At 49.8% G+C, this 23,151-nt stretch overlaps 1 protein-coding gene across 1 annotated transcript; it reads right to left on the bottom strand.

The window, feature by feature from the left end:
- Nucleotides 1-1,360: 1,360 nt before the first annotated feature.
- Nucleotides 1,361-21,404, bottom strand: SCNN1G (sodium channel epithelial 1 subunit gamma). Its single transcript, XM_083412692.1, has 13 exons — nt 21,286-21,404; nt 15,836-16,166; nt 13,820-14,123; nt 12,577-12,770; nt 10,894-10,997; nt 9,147-9,310; nt 7,939-8,040; nt 7,546-7,663; nt 6,198-6,276; nt 5,921-5,978; nt 3,699-3,760; nt 3,487-3,562; nt 1,361-2,836 (listed from the first exon to the last, which is right to left on the bottom strand). Exons 1-13 carry the CDS (start codon nt 21,326-21,328, stop codon nt 2,420-2,422), a joined length of 2,052 nt encoding a protein of 683 aa, XP_083268818.1. The 5' UTR covers nt 21,329-21,404; the 3' UTR covers nt 1,361-2,419.
- Between the last annotated feature and the right edge of the window lie 1,747 nt (nt 21,405-23,151).

Below are 23,151 nucleotides of genomic sequence, written 5' to 3'. Positions count from 1 at the left end.
GATGTTGTTACACTGAGGTTCTGAGTTTAGGAAAAGAAGAGGGGTACAGTGATTGGGAGATATGCTGTACATATGTGATAGGAAAGATCCTAGCTGTAACTAACTAAGAGGAAACACAATGAATCCTGGTCTTGGTCTTTCAGTTGAGCAGGAGAGATGCAAAAGCTCTCTCCTCCCCCAGGGTAAAGACAAAGAAGGAAGAAGAAACGATGAGCTGAACAACCCTGCAAGCATCAGCCCAGCACTGAAGGAAGACCAAGCAGTCAGTGGAAAAAGGACATTCTAGAAAAGTTGGAGATTTCTCCCGATGTTGTCAGCCTGTGTTGCAAGCTGAGTTCCATCCCAACAACTTCTGGCAGAGATGTCCCTACTGAAGCGAGTCAAAGAGTTCCAGGATGGACTTTGAACCAGTGACGGGACCTGTGGGAGGCTCCTGGGCAGCCCTGCCTTTCAAGTCAGGAGAACAGGTACCAGTTCAGAAGAATGGCTTTTCTATGGCTTCTGACAGAGCCCCAGTTGTGCAAAATGGCCAGGGAGGGACCAGGTTGGGGCTAAGACTTTTTCTTACATCCATGACCCTGTATGAACTCCCTGAAACAAACTCCCAGAAGCAGCAGCTGTCTAGGATGCCATGTCTCTGCCACGTCACCTTTCACTGTAGTGTATCAGTACAGCCCCTGGCAGTTAAATGGGCAGATATTTTTTGGAGGGAGGGCAGAGAAAGTGCCTTGAGGAACAAAACAAGGCGACCCTGTTTGCCCCCTGCTTTCCAAGGGCCATGGAGGAGGGGAGAGATGGGACTCTTTCTTTACCCCGCCCTTGAGTGTCACTAATAATCGTCATATCCTGAGCTGCAGCTGGGCATGCCACCCTCCACCATGGCTGATGTGATGTGTACACAGGCAAGACCCCCCCCTCCATCGCTACCTCTTAGGAAATGGTAACAGTCTCCCTGCCCCTGATTTATGATGCTGCCTGCCAAGGCAATAGCATCCAGAGGTGCCCCCCCCCCCCAAGTTTGGGACGGTGCCACGGGGCAAACAATAGCTCCTGCCTGAGCTGAGAATCCCACACCCACCAGCCCTGCTGCCTCGTTTGCCATCAATCAACATCACCATGTGTTTGAAAGCAGGAATTAGCCAAGGCAGAGCGTCAGAGGGTGGCTCATGTCTGGGGAAAAGCAGAGAGTAGGGTGTCCAGGACCTTTGTGGAGGCAGATGCTTGCACCCCTTCACTGGCTCTGGCTGGTGGAAGGACTCTGGCAGGAGTCCCTTTCAGTTTCCAGGGAGGTCCCAAGATCCTTAGCTCCAGCCCTACCCGATTTCCCAGGGAAAAGATCTCACATGCAAGACACAGGCTGTTCCTTAGAAATATTTTATTAAAGGCATTTCTCCCCTTCCACAGTTCCCAGGGGTTGGTCTCGGTTGTTAAATTATTAAGCTTAAAAACACCACCACCATATATTGCACATGAGCCAAGTCTTTTTTTCACTCCTTCCTGCTTGCCACCTCCACCGCAGCCCCTGCATCCAAAGAGTCCTGCAGTGATGGATCAGGTGAAAGGGGGCCTGTTGGGAGTCCAGCCCCCTTTTCTCACAGAGATGCCTCTATGGGGAGCCTGCAAGCAGGACCTGAGCACAACAATAGCAGCAGCCCTCTCCCCACATGTGATTCCCAGTTGCTTGCACTGAGAGGTGTCCTGCCCCCTAGTATTACCAGCTCCTCCAGTGGATGGACCTTGCAAGGGAGGAGGTGGCGGCAAAATGTACCCTGATAAGTGCACCTGGCAGGGCTGGGGGTGCATGTGTGGGTGTAGCTGGGCATGGGGGTGCAGGTCTTTTCAGAAGCAGGATTAAAAGGCACCCCTTGAGAGCCAAGGCTGCTCCTTCTGCAAGGTGTGCTCTCAGAACCAACCTTTACAGCTTTGGGACAAAGGCAATATCTTGAAGGCAGAACTTAGCTCCCTTCCAGGCCAGCTGAAACCAGGGAGCTGCTTTCAGCTTCAGCAAAAGGGAACCTGGATCTTACTGAACCCACAACCATCTTCCGTGCCTGAGGGTCAAGGTGCAGCTGGACTTGTCCTTTGCCTAAGAAGTCACAGCACTCTGCCGCAGAGTCAGCAGCTGTTGTCTGGGGGTCCAAGGTCATAGACTAAGCTCCCGCCTCCAGACAGGAACTGCCCTCGGACACCCGAGCATCGCGACAGCAGCCGCCCCAGCGAAAAGCCTGGCTCGCCCCCAGCGAGGGGCAGAGGGGGGAACTAATACAGAAACGGCATCAAGTGTCTGGCTAGCAGAATGGCAGAGTGCAGAGCAGGTGCATTTCTGTTTGGGGCAAGCAGCTTCTGTCCCCCGTCCCGCCAGAGGGTAAGTCCAGCCGCCGAGTCCAAGGAGCGGCCTTTCCTGCTGGGGTCAAGGGCATCACTGGGTTGTCCGGACCTCCAGGGTGTCATCCAGCTGCTCTGGAAAGGTGCTGGCCAGCCGCAGGGTGCTGTAGTTGGGCGGGGGGGTCCTGGGGGGTGGGTGCTCCAGCGAGAGGGGCAGGCGCATGGCTGTGTTGAAGGTGGGCAGGTCATCGTCGTCTGCAGTGCAGGCTGGGTTGTCGTGGCCCTGCAGGCCATTTTGGGGGGTTGTTTCTGCCTCTGCCTCTTCTTCCTCCTCCTCCTCTTGCTCCCTGTTCTTGCCCCGCCACCACTTCTTGGCCTTCTGCCAGTGGCGGCGCAGGATGATGCAAATGGTGTCGAGGAAGAAGACCTCCACAATCTCGATGACACAGACCATGGAGCAGCTCATCCAGAGGCCCAGCTGGCCCCCAATGTTGGAGACAAGAATGACGGGCTGGAAAGGGACAGAGGGAGCACTTCGTCACCAGTTTTCCCCTGGGGGGTTTCCTGGCAGGGTTTAATTTCTACACGGAGAAGCGTTTCCCTGTATGGTCCATGGACCACTGAAGGCTCCCCATTCCCCTGGCCACTGAAAGGACACTCTCTTCATTCCACTTTCTCCTTGCCCCACCCAACCCTACCAGAAAACACTTGGGACTGAACATGGGACCTTCTTCGTGCAAAGCAAATGGCCCCTGAATGATGGCCATTGTTGGATGCTGCCTTCTACTAAGCCAGATAAGTGGCTTGTCTTGCTCAGCACCGACTGGCAGTGGCTCTCTAGGGCTTCACAATGTGTCTTCCTACCTGGAAACATTGCCAGGGATTGAACCTGGAGCCTTCTGCTTCCAAAGAGGGTGCTCTACGACCATGGAGCTGTGGCTCTTCTCTCCATCACACTAGGGCAAAATCTGCAGGTGTGGTGGAAATGGATCCCTCTTCCTGCCTCCCTCCACCAACACAGCCAGGCTGGAGCCCATGGGGAGATGATTCCCCTTAACAGTGCCAGTTTTAGCTCCTTCCTGAGCCTGAGTGGAGAAGCCCCTCTTGGCAAGTGTCCTCCCAGAAGGGGCTACTCAGAAGTTGGCCAAAGGCAACACTCACATCATTTGCTGGATTCTCCTTGATTTCCCTCTCGTTCAAGTCTTTGTAGAACACCACGAGGTTTGCCAGGTCTTCCCTGAGAAAACAAATTGTGGGGAGGGGGGAGAGAAGGAGAAGTGGAGCTGGATGAGGCAGGGCTGGTTGGGAAGCAACAGTGTCCTACCTAGGACGGGCAGCCCTGGCTTCTTATGGGATGGGGGGGGGGGACTTACTTTTTAAAGGTCTCACCGCGGTTGTTCCATTTATCCCATGACAGAAGTTCCAGCATCCATTTCTTTAAAAGAAGAGAGCCAGAATTAATTGAACACGCTCAAACATCAGAAAAGCCGTGCTGCTGGGTAAGAATCCAGTCACAAAATCATCGAGTTAGAAGGTACTCAAAGGTCCTTCTAGTTCAACCCTCTGCAGTGTAGGAATCACAGCTGAAGAATCCCTGGCAGATAATCCATCCACAGATAACCCTCTCCAATGAAAGAGAGTCCACCATCTGAGGGAAGATGGTGGACTGACCCTCAGAAACTTCTTCCTGAAGTTCAGTCCAGCTTCCTGTTCTCCCAGTGGCTTGCCCGATGCCCCAAAGGGAAGAAACACACAAGCAGGACAATTGTGTGGTCTCCTCTGTGATCTTGTCCTTCCCATTTGCCACCCCCCTCTCCTCAGGGCTTTGGGGGCCCCTCAAAATTGTGCTGGCAAGGACCAGCCCCTGTGCCTAGGGTAGGGCCCAGACTTGCATGTGGCAGCCACCACCGCTGCCCCTTCGATGGAGGTAACCATCTCCTGGACTCCTATTCAAAAGTGCCAGGCACTAAAAATCATGGGTGGGTGGGGCCCTTCGAAGCCCCACAGGCTGGGGCCCAGCTTAGCTGACAGCTGGCCCTGGGTCTGACTCTTGCCCTCCACTGCTTCACTCACAGCTCTTTCCTTGCAAACCAATTCCCTGCCTCCATCCCTTAGCCTGGTCCTCCCATGGAGTTTAGGAGCTCCCTGGGTAGGGCAGGATTTACACATAAGAGAGGGCTTTGCATGTGATCTTGTGCCTGTACAGGTGAACATAGGGAAAGGGCACATTCTTTAAAAAAAAATTAAATGAAACAATTTGTTCAGATTCTTTAGAATACTGCAAGGAGGTGGAACAAGTCTTAATTCCAGGGGACAATCTAATAGTTAATTGGGTCTTGGGGTGTTCACATTCCAGAAAAAGGATTTGTCACAGTTTATATAAATAATAAAATAATAATAATAATAATAATAATAATAATAATAATAATAATAATAATAATAATTATATGCCCACCCATCAGAGGTCACGGAAATAAACAACTATTTGACTTTTAGAAGACATCTGAAAGCAACCTTATATAGGGAAGTTTTTAATCTTATAATTTTTTAATATTGTATTGGGAGGAATCCAGATTGGCTTGGGCCACCCAGTCTGATAGGATAATAATAATAATAAGTAATAATAATAATAATTTGGAGACAAGACACCACCCCAAAATAATTTATAGTATTAATTCCCTCCAGAAGTAGAACTTCTGGATCTTTTTTTTAAAAAAGTATTTTTTATTGAATAGAACTTCACAAGACAAACACATATGTAAAAACCAAACCAAACCCAGGCGGGCATGGGATGTTACATTCACAAGAAGAAATTATAAAGCTCGTTATCCGGATACTCGCGATGAGATGCAGAAAGGTAAGTGAAAAGTCCCGTCATAAGAAACGAGAGAACAAGGGGTGGGGCACACCTGACTTGCAAGATATACAGAAACACAAACCTATGACTGAAACCTATGACTGAAACAAGGAGTAACTAGGATAAAATGCTCTATATTACATCAAGAATTTTTCAAAAAAACCCAATTAGATGTTACTTATCCCAGTTTTCTCAACATACTTGTGGAAGGGCAACTCTTTGTATCTTGAAGCATGATGGCAACGCCATCAGCAATTAAGCTGAGGAGGTGTTACCTACTGCAAACCCCTGGATCAATCTATTGTTATAAAACTTTATAGCATTCCTTACAATACAAACAGGCCAAAAACCAAGACACCATCTTCCAAGGCCGCACTCTCACACAAATCACGTGACCTGCATTGTTCATGCCCCCCCAAAAGTGTTTTTTTGTTGTTTTTGTTTTTGAAACAGTAACCAAAAGTATTTACTTTCGTGCACCATGCCTGAAAAAGTGCAGCCCAAAATCATGTGAGATCGCGGCAGCCATTTTGGTCACTGTCTTTTTGTGAGAGAAAAAACGGGGTGTCCCACTTTTTCCGGGACAGTCGACAGGTATGTTATAGCCAAGTTTTCAAGGGATAAAATGAACAGGAAGGAGGAAAGGGGGCAGCCCTCTTTTGTGCAGAAAGAGCACCACATCCTAGGCAAAGGGAGGTCAAGGCAAACAGGACTTGTGGGGGGGGGGGAGACACTCACCTGGGAGGCTGAAGAAGGCCACTGGGCAAGGCTGGTGGTGAGGGTCCACTCTTTCAAGCTGGGGAGGCAAGGCAGGCATTGAGCAAGCAGGGAGGGAAGGACTCAGCACCCTGATGGCTTCTCCGGAGACCCCAATGGCAGAAGACCCGGCCCTGTCACCCTTTGGAAACCCACCCAAGTCAAGGATGCAGGAAGTTGCCATTGGTGTAACTGGAGCCTAGAGCATTCTAGTTGTGGGGTGGTGGTAGAGGGATGGTGGGGGGGGGGGACAACTTACCTGCAGGCCTCTGTGCAGCTCCCCTGGCAATCCAGCTGCTCCTTTACAAACTTTTCATGCTGTTTGTAGTAGCAATACACTGGAGGAAGAGGAGAGAGAGAAGGGAGGCTGTTAGGAGCAGCCCAGCAGCCTCCACCAATCCTGCAAAATCCCAGCGTGGCTGGGGAAAAAGGTCTCAGGACAACCGCAGGACAAGCTCCCACTTTGTTGAGGAAGCATCTTGGGCAAGGAGAAGGCAACAGCATGGCCTTCACTCCTGCCTTCTGCTGTGAACGAGCAAGGGGCTCCTGCCTTTGGAAACCTCCTGAGAAGCTGCTGCAGGAAGGGGACTGTGAGCAACATCAAGGAGAGGGGGTGTTCCTGGGACCCAAGAGAAACGGGTCCAACCTCCTTGCTATCTTTGGTATGGCTAGAACGGAGTCATCTTGTTAATGCAATCTGGCTTTATTTATAGCTCCGAAATGTGGGTGTGAATGTTTTTCTTGTATGTTGCTATATTTGCTGTTACGTTGTTGTTTCAGGATGCTATTGTGAAATTGTTCCTGCGATGGCTGATTTCTGAGATGCAATTCCCGCTTGAAGAGCTGCTTTGGGCACGATTCGTTTCATGGAAGGGTGGCATAACAAAGGAGATTTCAACTAAAGAAGGAGATTCCAGCTAAACACCAGGAAGAACCTTCTGGCACTAAGAGCTGTTCGACAGGGGGCAGCTCTTAGCGCCTTCGGACAGAGGCGGATTTAGGGGAGCGTGACTGGTTCACCTGCACTGGGTGCTGAGCTGAGAGGACACTGCAACAATGGCAGAGAGGCGGGGGGGGGCACTGAATTTTGGCATTGCCACTGAAATTTGAAAGCCCAAAGTTCACCACTGCATCAGAAGGTGGTGGGCTCTCCTTCACTGGAGTTTTGAAAGCAGAGGTTGGATGGGCATCTGTCAGGGATCCTTTAACTATGATTCCTGCGCTGCACAACGCTGGGTGGCCCTTGGGGCCCCTTCCAACTCTTCCAATTCTATGATTCTATACAAATAACATGATGATGACAACGGATGATGAAGGGCAGCTTGGCAGCAGGCCATGTAAGCAGATGTGTGCGGAAGGCGAGAGGGAAGCAGGAGCCTCTTCTTGCCTAAATTCTGGTTTAGGCCCAGAGCTATGGCTTCCCAAGGAAGGGCGTTTTCTCCTGAAATCATGGATGGCAACAAACAGCTCACATTGGACTCAAGGCAGAGTGGGATGCATTCCTGGAAAGAGACGTCTCAGAGAAACTTAAGCCCCCTCTAGGGGAAGGCGGCCCTTTGACCCAGCTCCTGAGGAGAGCGGGCAGGTGGAGTGATGGAAAGACTTACTCCAGTCTGGATATTTCTTGTAGTTGCAGAACTCGGCATTATCGGGCAGGGGCTGGGCGTACTGGGCACAGCCGCACTTTTTCACCATCTCATTCTGGAAGCAGGAATGGAGGCAGGTCTGCGAGGGGGAGAAATCAAGCAGGGTGTCTGTCAGTGCCCTCCAGATGTTGTTGACTACAACTCCCATGAGCCCCCAGCCAGCATGGTCATTTTGGACTACAATTTCCACCAGCGGTTGCTGGTGCAGGCTGCGCGAAACCATGAGGCAGAGAGGTCCTGGGGCTCCAGGCTGCCTGGGTGCAATTTACCCCCCCCCCCGTATCCCTTGGGGGGATGCAAGAGCATGGGATCACTTCTCACAGTCCCACACCCCGGCCACCGCACATGCCTCACCTGCAAAGAGTAGGTTTTGTTCTTGTATAGCTTCTTCACATTGACGTCAGACCCGTCCTCTTTGCAGTTGCTGTATGGATAGCCGAGTCTTTTGGACTTTGTCTGTGGGATAGAAAGGAAGAACTCTGTTGGCGTGAGCTTGCCAAGGTGGGGTGTGTGATGGGAGAGGGGCGTGTGGGGCAGGGAAGAGGCATCCTGGGTTGCGCTTGTGCTTCTTCCTTTAATCCCAGATGTGTGGGTGCTGGAAAGGCACTTTGCACATGCTCAGATGCACTCTATTGTGTGCTATCAGGAGTTACTGTCCCAAGAGGCCAAAGCCAGGCCTGGCATCCCAAAGGAGGTTTGGCAGGATTTACATCCTGAAAGATCTGTAATAAATAAAAAAAATACTTGGCAATGGCCAGGATTGAAGCAGATGTTGTACCCCTGAAGTATGGATGAACTCCCTCATAAGACCTGACAATGTCTTATGTATATCTAATCTTTCATTGGGGAGACACTTCATAGTTTCACTTTTGGGGGTGGAGTGAACATCTGTGGTACTCCAGGTATTGCTGGACTCCAGCCCCCAGCCATGCAAGTTCAGATTTTTTTCCCCTTTTAATGCAGCCCTGACCCTTAGTCACAGCCACACAAGACAAAGAAAATGGCAAAGAATGTCTCCTCCAAAACGGCCTCCAGCCAGGGCAGAGCTTTCCAAAGTGTGTGTGGTGACACATTAGCACGTCAGCTCAGTGGTATCTCGGCTTACAGGCGCTTCAGGTTACAGATGCTTCAGGTTACAGACTCCGCTAACCCAGAAATAGTGCTTCAGGTTAAGAACTTTGCTTCAGGATGAGAACAGAAATTGTGCCGTGGCTGTGGGAGGCCCCCTTAGCTAAAATTGTGCCTCAGGTTAAGAATGGTTTCAGATTAAGAATGGACCTCCAGAACGAATTAAGTTCTTAACCTGAGGTACCACTGTATTACAATTTATGTATGTGTCCGTACCACTTATAAGGGGTTAGCTTAACCTCCCGGTTTGCTAGTAAAACTGCACTACTGTGTCGCAAAATGATGCATGTCTAAAAAGCATGTCACCAACATGAAAAGTTTGGAAAGCTCTGAGCACTGGGCAGCCGTATGCTGGGAGGGTGGTTTCTTGTGCACCCGAGAGCAGAATCTGCCCAGGGTGACTGCTGCCCATCTGCTCCAGCACCACCACTCACAAAGTGCATCCCGATGGAGGTGGCTGTGGCCGTCTCTATCTCAGTGCCGACGTCTTCGATGAAGGGATATTCATCCTGGCCGTGAATCACTATCTTGGCTCCCGTAGACGTCACCAAGAAAGGGTTGTACTCTGCTTCGTTTATATACAGGATCACCTGCAGCCCTGTGTAAAGGAAGGAGCGCAGGATTAGGCCAGTCTAGTGGAAGGTACAGGACCAAGAGAGGCTCCGGAGGAAGAGGAGGAGAAGGTGCTGTGGGGACAGGGGCCAAAAAAAAGTCAGGGCACACGGGATGAGACTTGCCAGCTAAACTATTGCGTCTCCCGTTCTCTCCTTTGTTTCTCTGCGCAGCACCTGAAGCAGCTAACAAAATAAACTAATGCATCTTTTTTAAAAAAATTGCAGCGAAAAATTTAGCCATACCAAAATGTAAAAATCAAAATGTAAAAACCAAAAATGTAATGCAGGCAGACAGATCAGTCTGCTGAGTTTGGGCAAAGCCAGGCAATTACTTGGCAATAAAAAACAGTGGTCAGCCACAAACCTGGGTATATTAGATTTCTACGTTGCTTTCCACTACAAAAGACCTGAAGCAATTCATAATCGAAATCTTTAAACGATAAAAAAATAAATAAATCACGCAAATGTTAATAAAAACAGATCTAACAGTAGAATCGTATCAGTGATGCTGCCCCAATGCCTGGCAAAAATAAAGCACATTTGGAACCAATGATAGCAGGTTTGGCCCCAGGCGAGCCTCCCTGAAGGAGCATTCAATAGACAGGGAGCTACAGCAGAGAAGGCCCTGTTCTCTCATCAGCACCCTCCGAAACGCCCTCGGAGGTGGCAGGTGTTGATGTCCAGGTCTGGGCAGATTTACCAGGGGGAAAGGAGGTCCTTTACAAGCAAGAAGGTCTCAGCTAAAGTGGCAGCGACTGGTACAGGAAATCCCCTAATGTGTATTTGCTTGCAAAATTGTGAACTTAAGCCTCTCAAGAGCAGTGCTTTTTTCAGGGGGGGAGGATGTAGGGGTACACATACAGATTCACACCAGGCCACTAGGGACCAGCTACCCAGACAAGTAATATTTCAAATGTCAAATCTTAATAGTGGAAAAGAGGCTTGCATGCAAGATTCAGGTCAGGCAAGACTATCCATGGAGGGGAGGAAGGGGGCAGGGCGGGAGGAGCAGCGATTGGATGCAGCTGGGACTTTGTAGGCTTCTCTTAGTTAGCTAGTTAGGTTTTTCCCCCATAAAATTTATCCACTGCTTGGTTGTAAAACACACACACACACACACACACCTCAAAGCAGTTTGCAAAGAAGAAAAAACAACAAAGTTATCACTAAAAGTAACTCTTGACAACATTTGAAAGAGAAAAACAGCAATAAACTAAAACAGATTGAAACATACATCCACATTCTACATGTCTGGGTAGGCTTGCCTAAACAAAACTGGTTTTAGCAGGTGCCAACGAGAGTACAGCGAAGGCTGGCTGATATCAATAGGCAGGGAGTTTCCAGAGTGTAGGTGCTGCCACAAGGAAAGGCTGATTTCTTGCAAATGTGGAGTGGGTGTTAGGTGGCATCTGTAACAGGATCAGTTCTGCTAGTTGAAGTGATTGAGTGGACATGTTCTCTTAGCACTCTGGATAGTGGCTACAGAGCTCAGGACAAGAATCTAGGCCCACCCACACCCACTCACAACTGAGATCAAGCAGGCAAACTCTCTGGAGGGCTCCCTTACCGTATTCACTGCCTCCGGTGGTTGTGTTCAGGATGCTTCCGTTCTGCCCACTGTTGAAGGTATAGCAGTTCCCGTGCATCGGATGGTGGAATGTTGTGAAGTTCCTGGCGCCGACCAAAGACATATTTATTTTTTAAAAGCACTTTGACCCACCTACTGTAGATAAACTCAACAAAAGAGCTTAAATTGCCCAATTAACATGCAGTTCATTAGAAATAAACTGTTTCTGCAGGGACTTTTGTTCAGCTTCCTAACAGACAAGGATAAAGAGTTAGTTTTGAAATTATTTGGATGATACCCAACTCTTAAAAAATGTCATGGGGAGGCAGCAAAGAAGGATCTTTCTGGGGGAGGTGTGGAGGGTGTCGACACCAGAACAGCCCCTCTCAGTGATGGCTCCACAGGGAAGAATGCCTGGCACCATCAAGAATTAACCCTGGGGCCAGGCAAAAAACATTTATATTTTGCTAGACCTTTGGGTTTTCATTACCTGTGGCCTCCTTTGGTGGGTGGGATGTTTCAGTCCCGCCTTTTAAAAATATGAATGAGGTTTAGGTTTTTGTTTTATGCTGATTTTAGAATCATATAATCGTAGAGCTGGAAGGATCTCCCAGGGGACATCTAGTCCAACCCTCTGCCATGGAGGAATCACAACAAAGGAATCCCTGACATAATGTACTGGTATGTGTTATTTATTTCTCTTGCTGTTCTAAGTCACTTTGAGTTATTCTGTTAAAAAAAGAGAAACTAATAAGTTTAATGAGTAACAACAACAACAACATCTTAAGGGTATATGGTCCCCACTGAGAACATCTGGCGAGCACCAGATTGGGGAAGGATGGGTTAATGCAACAAGTGGCTAAGCAGGAATGGTGGGTTGAGCCGAGTGACGACTAGGCTTCCGCTTGCAATGGCAAGATCTTTGGCATGACTCACCACTACCCAGTTGCGAACCTGAACAGCCCTGTTCTCCCCACGGATTGATGGGGAAACAGATGCTTTGGGGAGGCAGATCCCAGAGGGTGGGCTGTAAAGCTGCCACCTGGAAACCACAAGGCAGACCAGGTGGGTTGCCATGCAGAAACATCCATATCTGCAGTCCTAAGCTCATGGGTGAGACCACATTTTGGACGCTGCTGCAGAAAGGGCACTGCCCTCGTGGCTTCTGTACTCAGAGGTTCACCAGCGAAAGAACTCAGCTAAAACCTGCTCCAGCCACCGACCTTCACAAACCGTGAAGGCTTGAGAGGTGGTCTTTAAAAAGACACACGTGAGGCCAGAGAGCTCTGCATTCAGGGGGCTTCCGGATTGGCGCGCTGGGCAATGGCGGATTTCCTCCGTCTCGGAGGAGACCGCTCTCCGAAAAGAAGGGTCTGACAGCCACGGCGAGGCGGAGACCTGCAAAAAACCATGGTCGGAGGAAGACCGTGGGCTTGGGATTCGGCTCGTGCCATCAGCGCCTCCCCTACACACGTGAGGCCAGAGAGCTCTGCATTCAACACCTGTCCAACTGCACAAGGCCAATTTGGTGCGTATCTCACTTCTGTCTGGCCTCCCCAAGGATGCTAGAGAAAAGCCCCTATTAAACTTCCCATATCTAAAGCACTTTTAATTTGCATTAGATATGTTCCACCTCTGCTGCTGGAGCATGCTCTGCCCCCTGCTCTGTTCCCAGTGACTGACCTGGCATCGCAGGAACGGCCGTCAAAGAAGCAGCTCAAGATGAGCTCCTCTGCCGAGTAGCTCATGTTCACTTTCTCTTCAGCACTGATTTGGGCCATGATGTTCATGTAATGCAGCTTGTACCACTCTTGGATGGCATTGACACCCGAACTGAAGGTGTAAAGGGCACAGTCACTCTTGTTGTGGGAGTCACACTGGAAGGAAGAGAAAGCAGGGGCTCAGGCAAGCAGGCAGGCCGGGGGGCTGCCCCACAGATGCATACGCTGCCTTGCAGTGTGGAAATAGGTAGGTGGCTCAGCACAGAATAGCGTGGTGCAGTGGTTAAGGTGTTGGCCTAGGACCCGGGAGACCAGGGTTCAAATCCTGACACTCAGCCATGAAGCTCACTAGGTGTGACCATGGGCCAGTCACTGCCTCTTGGCCTAACGTGCCTCGCAGGTTTGTTCTGGGCATTAAATGAGGAGTGGGAGGACCACGTACACTTTGGACAAAAAGGGTGGGATATCAATGCAACAAATAAAATGACAATAATTGTTCAGAAAGAGAGAGAAAATCTCTCTGATCCAGCCTTGGAACTGCAAGTGACTCGTAACTCTGCAGGCAAGACATATTCAACTGTGAGACAGGAGGGACACCTTGTCGCATTTGTTTGTTGAGCTAATTAATGTGTATACAGTATTTATATTTGTTTGCAGTAGGATTTATAACCTGCTTTCTGCCTCAGTTGGAGATGCCCAAAGTGGAGAACAACCAAGGCTGCCTGGCAGGGGCTTCCGCTGAGCAGGGGCTACAACAGGAAAGCCCCCAACTCACTCCAGGCTATAGGCTGCCACCAGCCGCATTTCAGGAGGCAAGTGGCACCTTTTCCTATGGTGAAGTTCTGGGCACAATCCAAGGTGCAGGTCTGAGCCTGCAAAGAGCACTTGTTGACCTCACAAGCCTGTCCACTGCCCTCCAAATGGACTACATCTCCCAGCAGCCTCAGCACCACATGGCCGCTTCATGCCGGGACTGATGGGAGCTCTAGTCCAAAACCTCTGGAAGGCACTGGGTTGAGGAAGGCTGTGGCCATGGGGATGGAAAATGATTCAGAAGAAGACCCAGAGGCGCTGCATGGGGCTCCCCATCTCCTAGAGTTCCTTCCTGCCTGTGCCAAGCCTGCCAGCCCCAAATGTAAGGCTGGCATCCGACTCAACAGAGCTGCATCGGGTTCTCCCATAGGCCACAGAGCAAGGCGACTCACCAGTTGGAATCCCACAATATCCTGAGGGTTCTTGACGCTGACGATGCTGGAGCCGCCCGAAATTATGTTGGCCTCCATGCGCCGTTTGAAACCAGAGGAGGGATTTGGAAAAGGCTGCTGGTGAGTGAGGTTGTCTAAATTTGTCAAGGGAAAGTATCTGTGGAATTTTCTGTCCTCACTTGGCTCAGGATCACCAGCATCACGACGCTCCCTGATATTACTTCCAGAAAAGTCATACAAGGACTTCAGCGCGTTCTCTGTCTCTTTGTCCAGCTCGGCCAGGTGTTTCTTGATGGCACTGTACCTACCGGGAGACAGACAGTGGATCTTGTTGCTACAGTATACCTGAAGGAGCGTCTCCACCCCCATCGTTCTGCCCGGACACTGAGGTCCAGCTCCGAGGGCCTTCTGGCGGTTCTCTCATTGCGAGAAGCAAAGCTACAGGGAACCAGGCAGAGGGCCTTCTCGGTAGTGGCGCCCTGTGGAACGCCCTCCCAGCAGATGTCAAAGCGATAAATAACTACCTAACATTTAGAAGACATCTTAAGGCAGCCCTGTTCAGGGAAGTTTTAAATCTGTGATATTTTACTGTATTTTTTGTTTCTATGGAAGCCGCCCAGAGTGGCTGGGGAAACCCAGCCAGATGGGCGGGGTACAAATAATAAATTATTATTATTATTATTATTATTATATTACAGGGGGCAAGATCTTTTGCTACAAGGTGAGCGCGGGGGGTAGGGGTGGGGGCTGTTAAAATCAGATAGCCAGGATCTGGGTGCATCCACTCAGCCCAGCACTGGGCTCAAGGACCAAGACTGACACACGATTATTTTAAAGCAGACTTGTGCTTCAAAGTGGGAAGGATAAACAGCTGCCACTCATCACTCAACAGTCCAAAGATCTTCCTGCACTTTTGACACTAGGCAGTATGTCTTATAATCACCCACCTTGCTTGGATATCTATTTGGGCATAAGATCTGCTTATATCAATAGGTATGTTTAAATTGGATTGATGGACTGTACTTAGGTATGTTTAAATTGGATTGATGGACTGTACTTACTGTGACAACCCAACAAACAAGAACATAAAACGCCACTTTTCGATGAATGTAAAATCACCCCACCCACTCCCATAGTCCAGCTGCAAGATGACACAAGCCCCATAGGGATCAGGTTCACAAGCTGGACATTTAACAGTAGCCTACTTTGCAGGGTTATTGTCAATATTTCTGGGGTGATTAACATTTGTTACTATTTTATTGTACAAGTCACTCAGGGCATGATCCTATGCAATGCAAATTGCAATGGAAATATTATTATTATTCAAAACTCTCAGAGTGTCTTACAAACCACAAGACACAAAATACATGACATTCCACCATGGCAATTCTCAAACAAGTCGAAAGAGATTGTTAACAAAAATACAGCTGCAACCGCCACCCTTGTGTCACAGGTTTGCAGGGCAACAATTCCTACTTTGGGCATTTTCAAGAGAAGGAAGAATCCCTCCTGAAAGATGATTTTACTCGTTTCCCCAAAGAGGCCGGAGAGGCCTCCCTAAGCAGGGAGTTCTACAGGTGAGGGCTGCACACTCAGCAGGGCTGCTTTAGGGGATCTTAAAGACCAGGGCGGGGAACTGTGACTTGGAGCTCTCTGAGCACTCCAAATAATAATTAAATGCTGCTATTATAAGTTGCCATTATTTATTCCACCCAAGGAGTCATCTCCCTGACTCCACATTCCAAGTTCTTGAGCAGGACTGTGCTGAAAGCAGCCTGACTCTTCGCTGTCCCTGTCCCAGTGGCGTAGCGTGGGTTGTCAGCACCCGGGGCAAAGCAAGTAATTTGCGCCCCCTAACCCGTGGATTTGCGCCCCCTAACCCGTGGATTTGCGCCCCCTAACCCCCAGATGTTGCGCCCGGTGCGCCCAGCCCCCCCTGCACCCCCCACGCTACGCCACTGCCCTGTCCACTGGCAGGCTTGGGGGAAGCTTTCCTGGATGCTGAGCCCCACTTACTTGTAGGGGTTGATGTTACAGATGGTGACGGCTGGGAAGGGGAGTGCGTGGAACTGGACCGTGACAGAGACAGAGGCTTTGTAGTAGTTGAGGACAAGCTGAGTGCAGTACCACAGGATCAGTCCCACGGCGGTCAGCGTGAGCAGGATCCACAGGAAGCGGCGCAGGCGCCCCCGCGAGACCACGATGCGCCGACAGCCGTGGGTGTTGGTGTTCATGCAGTACCAGTGCATCAGCTCCCGTAAGGTGGGCGCCTGGGGGCCGGTCACGGGCAATGTCTTCTTGAGCTTGGCCTTGATCTTCTTGGCAGGCGCCATGCTAATGGCCGACACTTTGGAGGGGGAAACACAAAGCAAAAAGCAAGGATATTGCAGGCACTGGATATTGTAGAGCAGTGTTAGAAACTCAGATATATAAGCTAGGCACCCAGTGGCTCCTTAAAGCAAGGTTGGAGTTGCAAAAAAAGGAACGTCTAGTTGCCATTTGTGGCCAAGACGGCTCTAAAGTCTTCTTTTTCAGATGATGGACTGATTGTGATTCTCAGTTAAACCTTGAGCTAGGTTAAGAGCTTTGAGAACTTAAAAGAAAAAAAGTGACTTGAAACCAGGAAAGCCCACATATATATTGGCCTATTTCAACCTCTTTTTCTTTAATGGTATCTGTTCTGGCTCAGGCCGCACAGAAAAAGCATTTTGGTTCCAGAAACGCATTCCCATTGTACAGATAAAACATAACTGATAGAATCCTCAGGATTGGGTATTGGTGTGTGAAAACAACCCAGATCCAATGATCTCCAGATGGTGGAGATGTCAGGTGCTATCTTGGCGCCCAGGCATCTTCACTTGGTTGCAAGTGGTTGAAGGTAAAGGTAAAGGTACCCCTGTCCGTACGGGCCAGTCTTGCCAGACTCTAGGGTTGTGCGCTCATCTCACTCTATAGGCCGGGAGCCAGCGCTGTCCGCAGACACTTCCGGGTCACATGGCCAGCGTGACAAGCTGCATCTGGCGAGCCAGCGCAGCACACGGAACGCCGTTTACCTTCCCGCTGGCAAGCGGTCCCTATTTATCTACTTGCACCCGGGGGTGCTTTCGAACTGCTAGGTTGGCAGGCGCTGGGACTGAACGACGGGAGCGCACCCCGCCACGGGGATTCGAACCGCCGACCATGCGATCGGCAAGTCCTAGGCGCTGAGGTTTTACCCACAGCGCCACCCGCGTCCCTTATGCAAGTGGTTGAAAGCCAGGTGCAAAAACACTGTTGTAGAGCAGGGATGTCCAACAGGTCAATCACAATCTACTGGTAGATCCCCGGGAGGTTTTGGTAGATTGTGGCTGATCTCTGGTTCCCTTTCCTTAGGGTCACTAAAACTGACTCCTGCCCTGCCCTCCATTGTTATTTGATCTCTAGAAGGGCAGACGGAGCTTTCTCTGTGCTGCTGTTTTCATCCATAGCAATCTTTTTGTGAGTGACTTTACCCCTTTGTCCCTTGCCTTTAAACCCCCCCCCATGGAAGTTCCCCTCCCAAAAAAGCTATTTTTTAACCCCTAAGAAAGCTCAACAACTTTGAGCTGAATCCCCCCCAAAATGGTGGTAGATCACTGCCAGCTTTTAATTCTGAAAGTAGATCTCAGTCTCTTGAGAGTTGGCCACCCCTGTTGTACAGTTGGAAAAGGTTCAGAAGAGGTCAAGCAGAATGATCAAGGCGATGGAGCAACTCTTCCTATGATGGAAGGTTGCAGCGTTAGGGACTTTTTCATTCATAGAAAAGGTGAGTCAGAGGTAAATTACAGAATTGCAGAGTTGGATCATCTAGCCCAGGAATATGTAGTTGCCCCATACAAGGATTGAACCTGCAACCTTGGCTTTATCTGCCCCATGCTCTAACCAACTGAGCTATCCAGACCAGAGGTTTATAAAATTGCACTTAGCATTGAGACAGTCATCACACTAGAACTTGTGCACACCCAGTGAAGATACACGTTGGAAGACTCAGAAGGGAACAAACAAAAGAAAGTCCTTCTTCCTGCAGCACATAGCTAAGCTGTGGAACTCACTTCCACAGGAGGCAGTGATGGCCACCAACCTAGGCAGCTTTAAAAGAGGATTGGGCAAATTCGAGGAAGAGAGGGCTGTCAGTGCTACTGGCCATGATGCCAATATCCTGCCCCCAGGTTAGAAGGCTGTAATACTTCTGAATACCAGTTGTTGGAAACCGCAGGGGGGGGGGGAGAAGACTCTTGTGCTCAGGTCCTGCTCGAGCCTTTCCCGTAAGGAGCTTCTGGTTGGCTGCAGGAAGAAGAGGATGCTGCACCAGAAGGCCCCCTTTGGCCTGACCCAGCAGGCTCTTTGGACGTTCTCATGGCAGGCTTAATCAGAAAACCTCTGCTGCACATCTAAAACCATCCACAAACCTGTTTAAACAGTCAGAGGCCCCAGGTGAGCCACAGATACCCGTTGAGCCTTTAATAATACAAACACAGTGTCAGCAGGGACCTCAGAGGACATTTAGGCCAACCCTTTGCCAATGCTGGCACTCCACTGCTGTAGCCTCCCTGAAAGGGGTCTCTCCCCCCCAATGCCCCTTCTGACATTTGCTGGCCCCTCCTTCCTATTCCTAGAGCTGTTTTGTTCTTAAACCCACAGCCTTGCATTTGTGCTGTGTGTTCAATACACCAAGACCAACCTCTGAGATGGGGAGGGGACCAAATAAAGACAAATATTCCTCTTCCCATGGTAAGACTCAGGCCTGGCCCGACTTTCATATCGCTGTATACCACCCTGATAATTTTAGCAAAGGGAGGTCTATAAAAATACTCTTGGTAAATAAAGAAAGTAAGAGCCAGGCCACTCCCCCTGTTAAAAGCCATAGGGAACAATCATCACAATGACTGGCTACTTGAGAACATTTCCTAGAACTGCGTAGGTCAGTTGGCATTGAATAAAAAAAATAAAATTCCAAGAGTTTACTGAAAGTGAAAGGGGAGGAGGACCTCTGCTGAATCTCCAGGAGCGTTTGTTTGCACAGGATGGGGCTGGTGGCACATTGAATGCCCAATGTCTGGCTGAAACCAACCAGGCCTCTCTCCCTCTCTCGTGTGTGGGTGTGTGCTTTATCCTCACAACAACCCTGTGAGGTGGGCTAGATGGAGAGGCAGTGACTGGCCCAAGCTCACCCAGTGAGATTCATGACGGAGTGAGGGTTTAAACCCTGGTCTCCCAGGTCCCCAGTCCGACACACTAACCATTGCACCACACTGCACCCGTTTACTCTGCATCCCACGTACACCTACTGCGGGTTTGGAAAGTGGTTTACACACAACACTAGTCATATGCCATACCAATCCTGCCGTTTCTTATAAAATACTGCAACCTGACGCATTTCCCCTGAAACCAACTTCCATCTGAACGGAGGAAAAATCCCCGCATAACTGTGTTTTAAGCTAGCAATTTATGCTAAGACCCCCTGTTTTCAGTGAGTTGAGGATTGTGTATGTCACAAGACAAGGAGATCCTCCAGTTGCCGTCTTGCTCCCAAAATACGGGTGGCCAAGAGTATTTATATATTTATTTCATAAAATTTATAAGCCGCTTGGAAATCCTCAAAGCAGCTTACAAAGAGTATATAAAAGGGTATGTGGCAGGCCTAGATAGAGGAGTTGCTCCAGCTTGAAGAATTTTGTGAAACTCTGAGGCTTGCATCTCCCTATAGCTATGGGTGGCTGTTCAGCCAGAGGATATCTGTTTTGTCCTGAAATGGGTTCTCTCAGTAGCAAACACCTGCTTCCCATCAACACCTTTTATAGACTGGGATGAAAAGCCGTCTTTAAGATGCACGCACCTCTGGGAATTCCAGTGGTTCCCGGGGACCTTTTCCCACAAAGGGATTACCTTAGAGGCCAGAGCCTTCTCTGCTAATAGTACACAGTTCAGGGCAGCCCCTGCCAGCCACTCCCCATACGCAAGGGGACCTGCCCCCCAGCTGGGAATCTCACTTTAGCCCTAGAGAGAGCCAGCATGGCACAGTGGTTAGTGCTGGGCTAGGACCTGTGAGAGAGCTTCACTGGGGACCAGTCACTGCCTCTCAGCCTAACCTACCTCACAGGGTTGTTGCGGGGATTAAATGAGGAGGGGGAGAACCATTGAGCTCCTGGGAGAAAAAGGTGGCATATAAATTAAACAGATACATAAGAATAAAAGGTGGAACAACCTTCCTTCCTCTCTCCTCCCTGCTCTCCAATCCCCAGAAAGAAAGGGAAGAAGGACATTTCATGGGAAATCAAGGAGCATTGCTGTTATATCCCTGATACAACCCCATCTTCCTGTGACACCATCAGGAAGAAATGGTGTCACCTGGGATGTAAGGAAGTCTTCTGAGCGATGGAGGAGGAAGACAGAAAGCCCCCCTTTGACTGAGTCATTTGAGCTCAGCACTGTCAACACTGACTGGCAGGAGCTCTCCAGGATTTCAGGCAGGAGCCTAGTCTGTGCTTGGAGATGTCAGGGGGCCCGGAGGCAAGACAGTAGCTCCAACTGTGGCAAATGAAACACTGGGGAGACCCCTTCTTCTCCCTGGGGAGGGCTAGTTAAAATGGTCGGCTCTGGATTCCTGTCCCCCCTTCCCTCTCCACCCACCCCTTGGAGAGGGCAGACGTCTGCCCTGGGAGAGCCTCACTGCAGAGGACACCAGAAGAGCCCTGCAGTGCTGGATGAGGCCAAAGGGGGCCCATCTGGTCCAGCCTCTTGGTCTCTTCTGTGCCTCTTCTGTGAAACCCTCAAGCAGGACCTGAGCGTAAGAGCAGCACTGTCCCCTCCTGTGGTGTTAAGCAACCGGTATTCGGAATAAATATATAAACAAATTATAGAATCATAGAGTTGGAAGAGACCCAGGGGTCATCTAGTCCAACCCCCTGCAATGCAGGAAACTCAGCTATGGCATCTATGACAGATGGCCATCCAACCACCAAGGAAGGAGAGTCCACAACCTCCCGAGGGAGGCTGTTTCACTGTCGAACAGTTCTTACTGACAAAAGTTTTCCCCGTAGTCGGAATCTCCTTTATTGTAACTTGGAGCCATTGGTTCCAGACCTACCCTCCAGAGCAGGAGAAAATAAACTTTCGCTTGCAAAAGAGAGCTCGATAGAAGCCATCGATAGCCTTCCCCTCCATATATTAGCTCAATCTTCTTTTAATGCCACGCCACTCAATACAGGGGCACTCGCTGCCTTCTGCGGCAGCGAGTTCCATAGTTTAAGTCCTTACTTCTGCCTGTCCTAATTCTCCCCACAACCCTCCGGTCGAGGCTGGCTCCCAGCCCCGGGTTTGGACCCTCGGAGGTGGGCGCGTCTCCAATCTCCCTCCCTCCCACCCACCCAGGCAGCTGAACTTCCCAGCTTCCAGAGGCACCCGAGACAGAGAGCAGACCCGAGCACCTCATCTCCGCCGCGTCTCACCTGCGGGGCCGCGGTTGACGCTGAGAGCCGGCTGGGACTGCATGGCGAGGCTGGCGAGGGCGCAGCTCCTACTGCGGGATGCCGCGGCTGGCTCTGCTCTGCCCCGGCCGCTCCAGCCCGCCCCCGGCCGGCCGCCACGCCTTCGCCAGGCTCGGGTTGCAATACGCGCCCGCCGCCCCGCGAGCTCGAGGCGCCCCCTGCAGGTTATTCACCGCCCTGCCGCGCCACTCGCCCGCCGCTCCCTGCCCTGCAGCGGCCCCTGCCGGCAGCAAGCGTAGGAGCAGGCGGTCCAGCAGTGGAACAGAAAGAAAGGATTATGTTGTTTGTTTGTTCGTTTGAAAGAAGGAAAGAAAGAAAGTCTTGATCCATATCGTCAAAGTGGAGGAGCAGCTTTATATTATGCTGCCTTGATTTGCTTCATGGTTATGTAGTTATTTAAAATACTTTTAGCCCTTTCTTAAGGGTGGAACCCCACCCCGGGGGATGTTACATAGTTTGAAGCTATATAATACAGCTGCAGATATATATCAGTTAGAAAAGCCAAAAGAATGCAAGGAAGCATCCACCCTCTTTGAAAAAGACAATCCAATACTCAACTACAGCCAAAGCCAACCAACAATTGAAAAGATCAAACTCAGGAAAAAGCCAGTGAAAAGAATGGAGTCTTTACCACCCCTGCCAGCCTGGTGCCCTTCAGCTGTTTTGGACTACAACTCCTATCAGCCCCTTGAAGCAACATGGTCCCCTGTCTCCCTCCTGTCTAACCTATATGCTCTCAGAGATGGGCAAGTGAGGCAAGGTAGAGGTGAGATGGACCTTTGAATAATTTGGTCCAAACCATTTAAGATTTTAAAGGTCAAAAGCATCACTTCAGAGTAGACCAAGAAAATTGTCAGAAGAAGAAACAAACATTTTTCATCCCATAAATATTCTGGGTTTGGGGTTTATTCCTGTCCCTTGCTTTTGTTGCAGGATAGTGCAGAAGTTGGCAGTAATATGGTAACATTGGGGAAAGCAAATTATAAAGTAGAATGGAGGGTCTAGTATAAACCACCAGTAATGTGCTTACATTGATTATATCAATGATGTGTCACAAAATACTCCCCTGCCCCCACAAAAGAGTCTGGAGCAGGGGTAGGCAACCTAAGACCCAGGGGCTGGATGCGGCCCAATTGCCTTCTCAATCCGGCCCGTGGACGGTCCGGGAATCAGCATGTTTTTACATGAGTAGAATGTGTGCTTTTATTTAAAATGCATCTCTGGGTTATTTGTGTGGCATAGGAATTCGTTCATTCCCCCCAAAATCCAGCCCACCACATGGTCTGAGGGACGGTGGACCGGCCCATGGCTGAAAAAGGTTGCTGACCCCTGGTCTGGAGAGACCCATAGAAAACTGACTTGGGGTTTGTAAGCAAACTGTATTTGGGTGGGCTGGCTGTTTCTCTGCATCAATCCCATGTGGCAGCAGAGGACCTTAGGCACTTCAAAAGTCCAGCTATGCTCAACTTGTAGACAAATTCAAATATTACAAAACATCACAAATCTCTTGTGACCTCCTTCCAAAGGCAACCAAACACAGGAAACCACTGATTCCGTGGAACAAGCCACCAGACAAGCAGGAGTGAGCATAGCCATTGGACATTTAGAATGGAAAGATAGATGAGGAGAGCGTGGGAATTTCCCATCCAAATATGTCCATAAGTAGTCCATAAACAAGGGGAATATGGGATTTCTTTACCTATGTGAATACTCAGCAGGGATAGTTCTCAATCCTACAGTTTCGGAACTGCATAATTAGAGATATATTTGATGGTGAGGTGTTTCTACAACGAGGCAAAGAAGAAAAACAAGGGCCCCCCTCTTTTG

The sequence above is a fragment of the Podarcis tiliguerta genome (genome assembly GCF_965153285.1).
Source record: "Podarcis tiliguerta genome assembly, chromosome: 14".
In the NCBI taxonomy this organism is placed as follows: domain Eukaryota; kingdom Metazoa; phylum Chordata; class Lepidosauria; order Squamata; family Lacertidae; genus Podarcis; species Podarcis tiliguerta.
This window is presented reverse-complemented; position numbering and strand designations above follow the sequence as displayed.

Coding starts and splice junctions, on each gene's coding strand:
- SCNN1G (XM_083412692.1), bottom strand. CDS start 21,328: ATGCAGTCCCAGCCGGCTCTCAGCGTCAACCGCGGCCCCGCAG. Junction 9,311..10,893: donor CACCGGAGGCAGTGAATACG/GTAAGGGAGCCC, acceptor TCCTTTACACAG/GGCTGCAGGTGATCCTGTAT. Junction 6,277..7,545: donor CAAGAAATATCCAGACTGGA/GTAAGTCTTTCC, acceptor CTCTTCCTCCAG/TGTATTGCTACTACAAACAG.